The following is a 12,769-nucleotide window of genomic DNA, read 5'->3' on the forward strand; positions in this document are numbered from 1 at the left end:
GTTTTGTGAGCAAAATTGATGTTTTCTATAAACGTTTTGTGTTAGTTTTCACTAATGAAACAACTTTTCCTTAAGAAATTTTTCTCGAGGACTTGTACATTAAGAGGAAAAAAATGATGTACAATTGACATTTGACGACTAATATATATGTTATGTGAGCAAAAATGATATTTTCTTAAGTAGTTTTGTGTTAGTTTTTACCAAAGGATCAACTTTTCCTTAATAAAATCTTCTCTGGGACTTGTAGATTAAGGGGAAAATAATGATGTACAATTGACTTTTGATGACTCATATATATGTTATGTGAGCAAAATTGATGTTTTAAAATAGTTTTGTGTTAGTTTTCACTAATGGAACAACTTTTCCTGAAGAAAATTTCCTCTAGAACTTGTACATTTAGAGGAAAAAAATGATGTACAATTGACTTTTGATAACTCATATATATGTTATGTGAGCAAAATTGATGTTTTAAAATAGTTTTGTGTTAGTTTTCACTAATGGAACAACTTTTCCTGAAGAAATTTTCCTCTAGAACTTGTACAATAAGAGGGAAAAATGATGTACAATTGACATTTGACGACTAATATATATGTTATGTGAGCAAAAATGATATTTTCTTAAGTAGTTTTGTGTTAGTTTTTACCAAAGGATCAATTTTTCCTTAAGAAAATCTTCTCTAGGACTTGTACATTGAGGGGAAAATAATGATGTACAATTGACTTCTGATGACACATATATATGTTATGTGAGCAAAATTGATGTTTTAAAATAGTTTTGTGTTAGTTTTCACTAATGGAACAACTTTTCCTGAAGAAATTTTCCTCTAGAACTTGTACATTTAGAGGAAAAAAATGATGTACAATTGACTTTTGATAACTCATATATATGTTATGTGAGCAAAATTGATGTTTTAAAATAGTTTTGTGTTAGTTTTCACTAATGGAACAACTTTTCCTGAAGAAATTTTCCTCTAGAACTTGTACATTAAGAGGAAAAAAATGATGTACAATTGACATTTGACGACTAATATATATGTTATGTGAGCAAAAATGATATTTTCTTAAGTAGTTTTGTGTTAGTTTTTACCAAAGGATCAATTTTTCCTTAAGAAAATCTTCTCTAGGACTTGTACATTAAGGGGAAAATAATGATGTACAATTGACTTCAGATGACACATATATATGTTATGTGAGCAAAATTGATGTTTTAAAATAGTTTTGTGTTAGTTTTCACTAATGAAACAACTTTTCCTTAAGAAATTTTTCTCTAGGACTCGTACATTAAGAGGAAAAAAATGATGTAGAATTGACATTTGACGACTAATATATATGTTATGTGAGCAAAAATGATATTTTCTTAAGTAGTTTTGTGTTAGTTTTTACCAAAGGATCAACTTTTCCTTAATAAAATCTTCTCTGGGACTTGTAGATTAAGGGGAAAATAATGATGTACAATTGACTTTTGATGACTCATATATATGTTATGTGAGCAAAATTGATGTTTTAAAATAGTTTTGTGTTAGTTTTCACTAATGGAACAACTTTTCCTGAAGAAAATTTCCTCTAGAACTTGTACATTTAGAGGAAAAAAATGATGTACAATTGACTTTTGATAACTCATATATATGATATGTGAGCAAAATTGATGTTTTAAAATAGTTTTGTGTTAGTTTTCACTAATGGAACAACTTTTCCTGAAGAAATTTTCCTCTAGAACTTGTACAATAAGAGGGAAAAATGATGTACAATTGACATTTGACGACTAATATATATGTTATGTGAGCAAAAATGATATTTTCTTAAGTAGTTTTGTGTTAGTTTTTACCAAAGGATCAATTTTTCCTTAAGAAAATCTTCTCTAGGACTTGTACATTGAGGGGAAAATAATGATGTACAATTGACTTCTGATGACACATATATATGTTATGTGAGCAAAATTGATGTTTTAAAATAGTTTTGTGTTAGTTTTCACTAATGGAACAACTTTTCCTGAAGAAATTTTCCTCTAGAACTTGTACATTTAGAGGAAAAAAATGATGTACAATTGACTTTTGATAACTCATATATATGTTATGTGAGCAAAATTGATGTTTTAAAATAGTTTTGTGTTAGTTTTCACTAATGGAACAACTTTTCCTGAAGAAATTTTCCTCTAGAACTTGTACATTAAGAGGAAAAAAATGATGTACAATTGACATTTGACGACTAATATATATGTTATGTGAGCAAAAATGATATTTTCTTAAGTAGTTTTGTGTTAGTTTTTACCAAAGGATCAATTTTTCCTTAAGAAAATCTTCTCTAGGACTTGTACATTAAGGGGAAAATAATGATGTACAATTGACTTCAGATGACACATATATATGTTATGTGAGCAAAATTGATGTTTTAAAATAGTTTTGTGTTAGTTTTCACTAATGAAACAACTTTTCCTTAAGAAATTTTTCTCTAGGACTTGTACATTAAGAGGAAAAAAATGATGTAGAATTGACATTTGACGACTAATATATATGTTATGTGAGCCAAAATGATATTTTCTTAAGTAGTTTTGTGTTAGTTTTTACCAAAGGATCAACTTTTCCTTAAGAAAATCTTCTCTAGGTCTTGTACATTAAGGGGAAAATAATGATGTACTGGTGACCTTTGATGATTCTTTTGTACTACATTTCACTAAAACTGATATATTTCAAAATTTAATTAGTCTTCACCAGTGACTGAACTTTTGCTTTAAAAAATTATCTGGCACTAGTATATTACTCTAATGGCAAAACTTTACGCTAATATCCTCCATGCAAAACCGTACTCTACCTTACCGATTCAAATCTTCAAACTATTCCTGTATGCAGATATTCAAACTTTTGCCCTATTATACTCATGGCAAAACTATACCCAATGATCCCCATGCAATACTCGACCCTACTATCCTGTTTTCAACCTTCACCCGAATACCCACTTGCAGATTTTGAAATATGTACCCTATTATCTCCATGCAACACAATACCCTACTATACTGATTCAAATTTTCACTCTATAATCCGTTGGCAGATATTCAAATATATAGCTAATTATCCCCAAGGCAAAATTATACCCTATTATCCCATGCAACACTTGTAGAGGCTGGTATTACCGCGGCTGCTGGCACCAGACTTGCCCTCTACTCGTTCATCAATGGAGCTTTTAAGTCCATTCCATTCTGATTACAAACCAAACTACTATCCTGATTCCACCCCAATATCAGCTTGCATTCTTTGAAATCTATACCCTACCATATCCATGTCAAAACTATACGAATTATCCCCATGCATTTTTAGACCCTACTATCACCATTCAAGTTTTCACCCTTTTAACAGGTAAAATTCTCACCCTTTTAACAGGTTACTTCTTTACCCTATTATCCCCACAACCCTACCCTATTATCCCCATATGGCACAACTATACACTTTTATCCCCATACAATACTATTATGGCACAGGTATACCCCATTATACCTATACAATACTATACCTGCTATCTTGACTCAAATTGTCACCCCTTTACCCATTTGTGGATATAAAAATCTATACCCTATTATACCTATGGAAAAATTAAACCCTATTATCCCCATGCAATAATATATCCGTCAATCCGAAATCAACTCTTCACTCTATAATCCACTTGCGCATATTCAAATGTCTACCCTATTGTCATTGTAATATTATACCAGACTATCATGATTCAAACCTTGACCCTTTTATTCGCATAAAGATATTCAAATCTATGCCCTATTATCTCCATGGCAAAATTTTACCCTATTATCCCACACAGTGAATGGATTTTAATTCGAATGGCCTAACCTTACCAGGTAGCGGCTATACATGTAATTCACCGCTCAAATCTTACTGCATGTATACCCTATTATCCTCATGGGATATACCACTTCATATTATCCTCATGAGATATACCACTCCATATTATCTTCATGCATTCTATACCCTATTATCCTCATGGCAGGATAACCCCCCATCCCAATACAGCTATATATTACTACTATCCTATTAAAAGGTAAGTTCAGAACACGTCTTATTGTATGGCAAGGATTGATAGGCTGGTATCATAGTTTCGGATTATGCTTTTTCGTTGCCTAAAAAGGCTGTTTCGTTTCAAATTTCTTTCCACAGAAAAGTTTTAAAAAATGCTCAAACTGAGTGCCCAAATCAGTTGTTGTAATTGCACAAATCAGCTTGAAAGAGCTGAAATTTTAAGTGCTCAAGTTAGTGTTATCTCTAACGAAAGTAACAAAGTCTGATTGGTGTCACTCATTAGAAAAGCACAATTGTGAACGTGACCAAGTACTAATGTCTTCATGACACCCTGTACTTAATTACTGAAAAGTCGGATCTTTTCCGTTTGTGCCCCCCCAGCTTAGTGGGCGCCTATTATTTGCACCCCCCCCAGACACACGTGCAATAATTTTACATAATGATATACTATGTAATGGCACGTGCTCTGTAACTGGGGGGCGCATAACGTACTGGGCGGGGGGGGGGGCAGAAACGGAAAAGATCCGGAAAGTCTTTCCATTGCATGTGCTGCATTAATTCCACAGGATGTTTGCCAGAAAAGGATGCTCCCTTCGTTTTGATAGTTGATGTTTTGAGCGAGTTAACTATAGCGTAGTTTAAACAAATTTAATCTTGGTTTTGATCAATGACCATAAATTGAATCAATCCTTCAGGGTCCGATGATAACAATTGCTAAACACAACTTACTGCGCAGCGCCAATTTTTCACTTTTCTGCATTAAAAACGTAGAAGTTAAACTGAATTCTTCCATTTGGATATTTTGTAGCTCCCTGCCGATGGATGAGGACAAAAACTGGTAAAAATTAACTGAAGTCCCCACTCGTCGGGTGTTATTTAAACAAGGAAGGGCTCCCCTCTCATAAAATGAGTCCGATATCACTTGAGGTTGAGTTCTCGAACCGGACTTTCTTGACCCTCTCATTGGGCATATCGGCGTAATTTGATGCGACAGTCCATCATTTCTGGCTCATAATCGCAAATCTCTTGCAATCAGCATTGTAGCTGAGCCACACATGGCACTTATTGATACCGCTTGAGTGAGGCGATTGAAGGCTACTGATAGGCCTGAGGGCTGGAAACCTCTGTTATCAGATAAAAGGGCTATTCTTCTCAATGTTTTCCGTGTTGTTCCGGATAGTCCGCCGAAAGTTTCTAACGCAAATGTTTTGAAGTGGATGCCCATATCGCTGCACTTCTGGTAATAATGCCCAATATTTCTGTCTTCTGCTAAGGTTAGAGCAAAACCACATGTCCTCGCCGCATCTGAGATGAGACTGGCTTGCAGTGGGGACGTAATGGTGACGTCTAAAGCTGCGGGTTGTCCTGCTATAAAACTGGGTAAGTACACGTCGACTGGTCTTGAATTGTTTTCCGGCAGATGTTTTTGCTCAGATACAGGGGAAAGATTAGCCGACGAACAAGCTGTCATTATCGAGTCTTGTACTCTGTCATGACGAGAGATAATATCGCCACGCCCGTGACATGAAACGGCATGATCTCCAAATATGTCTTAAATAGCTGACTTACAGTATGGACATCTCCTTTGCGAATCATAGAGTGGAATTCCTAAACGGTATTTTAGAGCTGCTCGGAACTTGTTTGGTTGAAGGTGTAAGCCAAGAGCAGGTATGGGTGCTGCCGTCAACCAAGCTCCTGACTGAGGTAGGGAAAGAGACAACAGTCTAGCTTTTTCTCTGGTGGAGGTTTGACCTTCAAGAAGATTGCTTACAGCCGTATTGTCGAATTCTTCTTGAATTTTCTGTTGTGTCAAATGTGTCAAACTCCCCAAAGTACTAAACTCCAATAAATATGTGAAACTACTTCCGTGAGTTGGGTTCACTCCAGTAATTTGTTCTACTATGTTTGCTGACTGAGATAAGGAACCAACATAAGCAGCTCTGATTTGGTTCAACCAACGTCGAACCTCAGCTCCTGTTTTGCTGATTGGCAGGCATGCTTGGTCCCATGAATTATTGCTGATTACAGAACCCAATATATTTTCAAAAGTTGTTCGTTCGAGATGATCAAATTTTTCAAGTATTTTGTTACTCTCAGGGGACGGAGTGTTGCATCTCAATGAATACACCAATTTAGGCGCACCCAGACAGCTATGCAAAATTCGAAGAGTGCACTGAGGGTCCTCTTAATAGACTAGATTGTCTAATACTTTCTCGAGTTTTTTAACACGTTTTTCTAAACAAGATGCAACAAAAGTGGGTGTTCCGATTGCTGCGCCCAAGATTTCGATTCCTGATTGGCTGTTTATCGTTATCCTGCTTTCAACAGCATTAAAACACGTGTTGGACCACAACTTGCATTTGTCTCTTCTGAGTTCAAGGCCACACTTGTTACAATGAGTTGATACAATTTCAATTGATTCACAGAGCCCCTGTTCCGTTCTTGCTATAATTCCGTCATCAAGGTACCAAGAATTCTGCATAAGATTTGGTAACTTATTGTCAAGTTCTTTGATAATAGGCCAAAGTGCTAAAGAGAACAATTAGGGCCTCAACGGGTCTCCTTGTTGGACTCCTGATTGACTTTGAATGTGGGTTGCATAAAACAAAGAGCTTGCTATGCTGAGAATAGCAAAAGTGGCTAAAGCGGGAATGAATTCTCGCGCTGCATCTGACACACTGCTTCTCGTAATGGAATTGAAAGCATTTTTGAAATCGATTTGAAGTAGGCCCGCTTTTTCGTTGTTCAATAACTTTTGAAAGGTTTGTTTTGTTGCATGTACAATGCTTTCAGCACCGCATTTAACTGCCACGCCAAGTTGCCTGGATGAAAAAAGATCAACAGCCTCAGAACTGGCCTCTTGCGAAATACATTTGGCTACGAGGCGTCGAAAAACTTCTCCCACGGCGATTGGCCGTACACATCCTTTTTAATAGCCGCCTCATCTTCTCAGCCGGCTATTATAGCTCTCCTATTTTTTTTACTTCGTCGAATAAAAAAATGTTTCGCTTTCATTTTGCCGCTTTTTCAACATTTTGCGTGATATCTTTTTGACTTCTCTAGACTAGTTTCTCTCTTCTCTCATTCTGCTAAAAGTGATTTTGAACATCAGTTGCTCAGCAAAGCAATTCAAAATGAACAGAGTCAGTATAAAAAATTGAAGTCAAAAGTAGAAACGGGATAAACCCATAAAGCCCAATTTTAGATGCCCGCTATTTGAACGTCGTTCCTATAAGTCTTAGTTACCATCTCTAATGCTTATTGGTATTGATAGTAGCCCCTGTAGCCTCTCTCTAAGAAACAGAAGTACGTTATCTTCAACTACGAAATGCCATCAAAATAAATCGCACTTAATAAATGTTTTTGTACAAAAATCTTTTTTTTTCAATATCTTCTATTCTTTCAATCCCAATCATGCTTATTGGAATCAACGGCGGCTATTTTCCGGCAATCTGCCGGGTATGTTTGTCTTTTTCAGCACTGTAAGCGAAGCAGAGCAAAAAGTTGGAGCAACGCAACTGGGGAGCTGCCCCCTGCTAGCCAAATTCACTAGTCTTGTTATGCTTGAAATTTTTCACTCCTAAAATAAATGATTTTCTATTTTTTGAATTCATGTTGTGATAAAGGTTTTAAATAACCTTTCGAGATTTTTTTGATTCCAGACTATTCTAATTTGCTGTAAGGTTAATGTATTTTCAGAGTATTAGTCAAGAGGGCATTATTCTGTAATGTGAAAAGTCGGATAATTTCTTTGTGAGTTGAAAGGAAAGAAACCAAGCACTTTCCCCGTGGAAGAACTTGATCAAAATCAAGCCAATAAATTAATCCAATGAGCTTACCTGAAAGCATAAAACCGCAGAGCAGAGCCTTTCAAAGACGTAAACTGATCTTAGACTAGTATTTTTCCCTACAAGTTTCCACGCCGTCCGAACTCCTTTCAGTACGAAGTCTTTCCGCTGTCTAAATTACCTTTTTTTTGTTTAAAAAAAAACAAATATTTTATGAACATGGCAGCTGTGCTAGATTCTGAAATTTGCAAATGATGTGCTATTTTATCAATATGAAAGCAACAAATCTGCAAAAGAATTAAATAAAAATGTAATTTTTTCTGAGTAATGATTTTTTTCATGTTTAATAGTTTAGATTTTTGGTTTCGGGTAGCAAACTCCTAATTCAAAATGGACTAATTCTGAAATACAAATGGTCAAGATTTTACTGAGATATAAATGGTGCTATGCTAAGGCAAAACAGAAAAAGTGTCTGCTGAATTGACATGTGTATGTCAGGTGCCCTCGAACTTCTCGGCAAGTGAAGCTTCTGAGTTGGGGAATCCGACAGAGGCTTCTGGATTCACTTCCCCCGGTTCATCTGGTTCACACATACAACAGAATGGAAACAGAGTCAACACCATCAAACGATTCCTCGACACATACCACGTCTCCAAAGAGGTCACTATAAACTTATGTGCTATAATGTTCTTTCAAATTAGGCACGGATTGTAATAGCGAGTTTTGAAAATAGGAAATTTAACAAATTATCGACTCTTTCCCATTTATACCATTTAATGGCACCAGAAGCGCTGTCCGTGGTCTTTTTGTATTTTGAATCACACTGCATTCAGTTATAGGTTCTTGCAGGTTCAGTTGTAACAGAAAAGGAAGCTTGTTATCTCAGTATTCGCATATTTACAAAACGGATAGTTTGCTTTGTAGGGAGGAAAAATAAATATATTCATCTTTTTTCTTGTAACCTTTTGCCTCTACAAAGATAAATATAAGATAAGTTGTTTCTACAAAGCTCTTTTTGTCAAAAATGTCTGGAAAGGATTCGGGCATAAAAGAAGGTGCAAGTAGAGAGGCCTGCAGAAAATGGCGGATGTTTCTAGATTCGCACGTGCTGTTTCTCGAGTCAGCTGGACTGTGTGAAGAGACTTCGTCTGCAGAGAGAGGAAAGACTGAGTGGGTTCATGAGTGCAGCACAGTATGTCCAGTGGAACCAGGCAAAGGTCCCAATCCACGCACAGTTCAGATCCAAAGTCAAAATGTACTGCGAGAAAAGGTTGCTCGTGGTTTACGTAAATCTCTTCAAGGTTTAAGCGAACATATCCGCATATGTGAATAAAGCACTTGATTTCACTCGTCCGTGCGTCGCGTGCCGTATTCAGTTAATTGGAATTGAGCTTGGCATTGAGTCGGTTAGTCAGAGAGAACTAGGTAAGCCTACTTGGCGCGCATAAATAAGTACACCTAACCCATTATACTTTAAGGCTGTAAAAGGAGCCCACATTGGGTCTGCCTTAACTGGTGTGATCGGTGAGTTAACAAACTAACCGTAAAAAGACCTCGCTAAACAGAATTTAATGCTCCTACAGCGAAATTTAGTTTCTATTTCTACCTCGTTTTTATATACTTAGAACTAGTCACAGGAAACACAATCCTAAAAATTGGTTCAACAGTAACGACATAACTATCACTACTGCATACTAACATACTCACTTACTGCCTAAGAATGTAAAAGGCCATATCTAGACGGACCCCCATTATTTATGGCAGTCAGACCTCTCATTTATACCAGTATAAAAATATATTTCTCTTATGGATATCAAGAAGCTTGAATATCCATTTGAATTTTGTACAGATATTGATCCAAAATCCCCTGGACCATCCACTAACATTGACTAGTGGAATAATTGGATACGCCCATTAAGATATCTCACTTATAGATTATCATACTACAAAATGCCGCGTCGAGGGAATCACAGAATTCATGGAGGCATATTCCTCAATCTATCTAACTTATGGTGCATCGGAAACATTGAAATTCGGAGTAAACAACAATCACAGAAACTAGTTGCAACAAAAAAACATTCAGCATTCCTTATTATATGCCCTCCTTCACTAAACAGGAAGAAAATTGCGTTATACAAATACATAAATACATACAAAATTTGATCAAATGCACTTCGAACAATTGGCACAACTCCTAATCCGATATTGAAGTAGAACTAAATCTACCACTTAAGGCTTCAAACAGCGCGCTAAACGTATCCTCTTACAATTAAGAACGGGTACAATATTTACGGGACATACTCATTTTGATAAAAAAAAAATTGCCCAGTAAACGCTGACTCCCTCACTACGGGAAAGAAATTTTTTAACCCGGTGATAACTTTCCAAAAAGGGAAACACTAAAGATGGTCTTAGACGCTCGTCAATTGAGAACTATAATTGATTAAATAAAATGCAGTTGGCCAATACAAGTAATTCTAACACGCATCAAAGGACGGGTTTTCTCAATTGCCGACAATTGCAGGACAACGTCTGCTTTACGGTGTTTCAATCGGCTCAGCCACTTTCTCATTGTTCATTAGTATTTTTAAACCATTAGTACGCAAAAACAAAATAATAAACATAGTTAGATGACGTCTTCGTACAAAACGAGACAACAGACTTAACGTTGACCACGCTCAAAGAATACCAACAAATGCTCGGAATTGAAAATCTTAAAGGCGCCCCAGGCAAATCCTTTGCCTAGAATCAATAAATTGTCCTGCCCAACAAATAAAAATAACATTTATCCACTGAAATCAATTGTCTATCGTTTTCTCAAACTTCAAACACCCAAAAACAAAGGAATACAAAACTATGTCGGATTCCTCACTTTTATCTCAAAGTATATCTATAACATGCAAATAATCCTCAGACCATTCTATCTTCAACTCAGAGAATTCGTAATTTTAAATGGACGTCAGAACTACAACAGACTTTTGATAGTGAAAAAGAACTAACAGAAGGAACATTACATCGTGATAGTCGAAATCCAGATGATTCCCTTTTTTGTTTTATGTGATGCTTCAATTTTTTTTATGGGCGCAGCCCTATTACAAATCAGTTGTTGAAAATAGAACTAATTACAGCAGAAATTGATGCTCCCCAGGATATTGAGAGAATTCTCGGCATTAATCTGCGAAATATACGATTTACTAATACAAGGGTTACGATACCCTATTATCATCTATACAGAGCATATACCGATCTTCTGTTTTGCACACAGAAAAATAAACAAAACTAAGTGTAAAAATTTCAACTAATTCTTATGAAATTCCCAAACTTACACATTGTTTGAAGAGAAGGAAAGAGCCCCTCACTCCCCGACCTACTCAGTCGTTCTTCAAATTCTACTACACCTGATGAGCATCGACTGAAAACAGTGGAAATAAAAGAAACAATAAATTTTTTTATAATATACAGAATAAGAAAGTACCTCTCTCACTGGATGTCTCAGACGCAGATTATGTCCTACAAGTAGATAACTTATAAATATATAGTTAATTTTCAGAACAAACAGATTACACAACTAATATTACTGGAAAAACAACAAGATCCAGCAAACCCTTAAACTATACTTTGGAAAACGTATACAACTCGACCAATCACATCAACTCTTACAATAAAAGCAAGCAAAGGACTCTCACACTGCTAGTCGTTTTTACGATCTGAGTATCAATGATTCAACCAACTACTTTATTTTTTACAAGAAACAAAATCACCCAAAATTTACCTCCCCTCTCTTTACTATTAGCTGCTTTTCATAAAGATCACACCCACGATTTCTCAGTCCACCCAGTTCGCGAGAAGACATATGCAAGCATATCAGAAGAATACTACTTCCCCAGCCTTAAAACTTGTATAGCCACACAAGATTGCCTAGGACGCCAAACTGACAAGACATTGCCATATTTTTTAATAGGCCCGAGGCAGCCATTTTTAGAAGTTTCACGATACTTCAATCACCGCATGTCAATGGACACAAGTCCAATTGTACCCGCCTCAGAGGGTATCTCTGATAGTAATTGTAGACGCGGTTTCACGTTACGTTGTCTTAAAACCATCACCTCGGGTTGATGCAATAAACGCTCGGGTTGATGGAATAAACGCAATAAATGTATTGTTCGATCACTGGATCTCAAAATTGAGAATTCCACGCATCCTAGTCACACATAATGGAAATCAATACATTAACGGTGAAATTGCACTTTTTTCTATAAATTGTCGTCCTGTATACACAATATGAGACACGATACCACAAAGTTAAAAACCTTCGAGTATGTTTTCAACTCACAAATTTGTACAAATATTGGACTATCCCCCTACGCGGTTTCACTTTTGTAACAACAGGGCAATCTTGGATTCAATATCACTTATTAAAAACAATGCCTACTCGATCTCAGTTATCAAAGGAAGTAATGGAAAGAGAAATACCTTGCTCCAGTAAAGATTGCCCTGTTGTTACAAAAGTGCTGTTACCCAAGAATTTTGACGTAAGTCAATCCTTCTGTTGCGGATTTTGCAGTGCCGTAAAAATAACCGAGCCCAAAAGTTATTCCAACATTCTCGTCGATAACCTTACAAAGGAGAATAAAGCCAGGTCCTGCATAGCTCGAGAAATTCGACATGAACAGCTTCAACAAGACAGCAAGAGAATGAATGTTATTATCAAAGGCTCCGTACCATCGAACGACAGCAACGATCTTGATCTTGTCAAACAAATTGCCGAAGAAATCGACGTCACCCTGAACAAAACTGATTTCGAGCCGAAGCGTATAGGTAGTATTGACGAATCCACCGGTCGACAGCTCCTACTTGTTAAGTTTCAGTCGGACATAAAAAGAAAAGAGTTTTTGAGGAAGTCTAAGAACCTGAGATCCTCCAACGATTTTACTCAGATTTATGTTGATCCTGATTTAACAAA

At 36.2% G+C, this 12,769-nt stretch overlaps 1 protein-coding gene across 2 annotated transcripts in view; it reads left to right on the forward strand.

Annotated features, from left to right (window-relative positions):
- Positions 1 to 12,769, forward strand: part of LOC142337068 (uncharacterized) — a 119,292-nt gene that overhangs the window by 96,811 nt on the left and 9,712 nt on the right. The window contains exons 2-3 of one of the 2 annotated variants that reach the window (XM_075386134.1): positions 8,305 to 8,466; positions 8,904 to 9,023. In XM_075386134.1, coding sequence (XP_075242249.1) covers positions 8,305 to 8,466; positions 8,904 to 9,023 — 282 coding nt within the window. Of the gene's footprint in view, positions 1 to 8,304; positions 8,467 to 8,903; positions 9,077 to 12,769 lie in introns of both variants that reach the window. The other variant, XM_075386133.1, reaches the window with a different exon arrangement.

This window comes from Convolutriloba macropyga, chromosome 3, assembly GCF_964194025.1.
Source record: "Convolutriloba macropyga chromosome 3, txConMacr16.3, whole genome shotgun sequence".
Classification (NCBI taxonomy): domain Eukaryota; kingdom Metazoa; phylum Xenacoelomorpha; order Acoela; family Convolutidae; genus Convolutriloba; species Convolutriloba macropyga.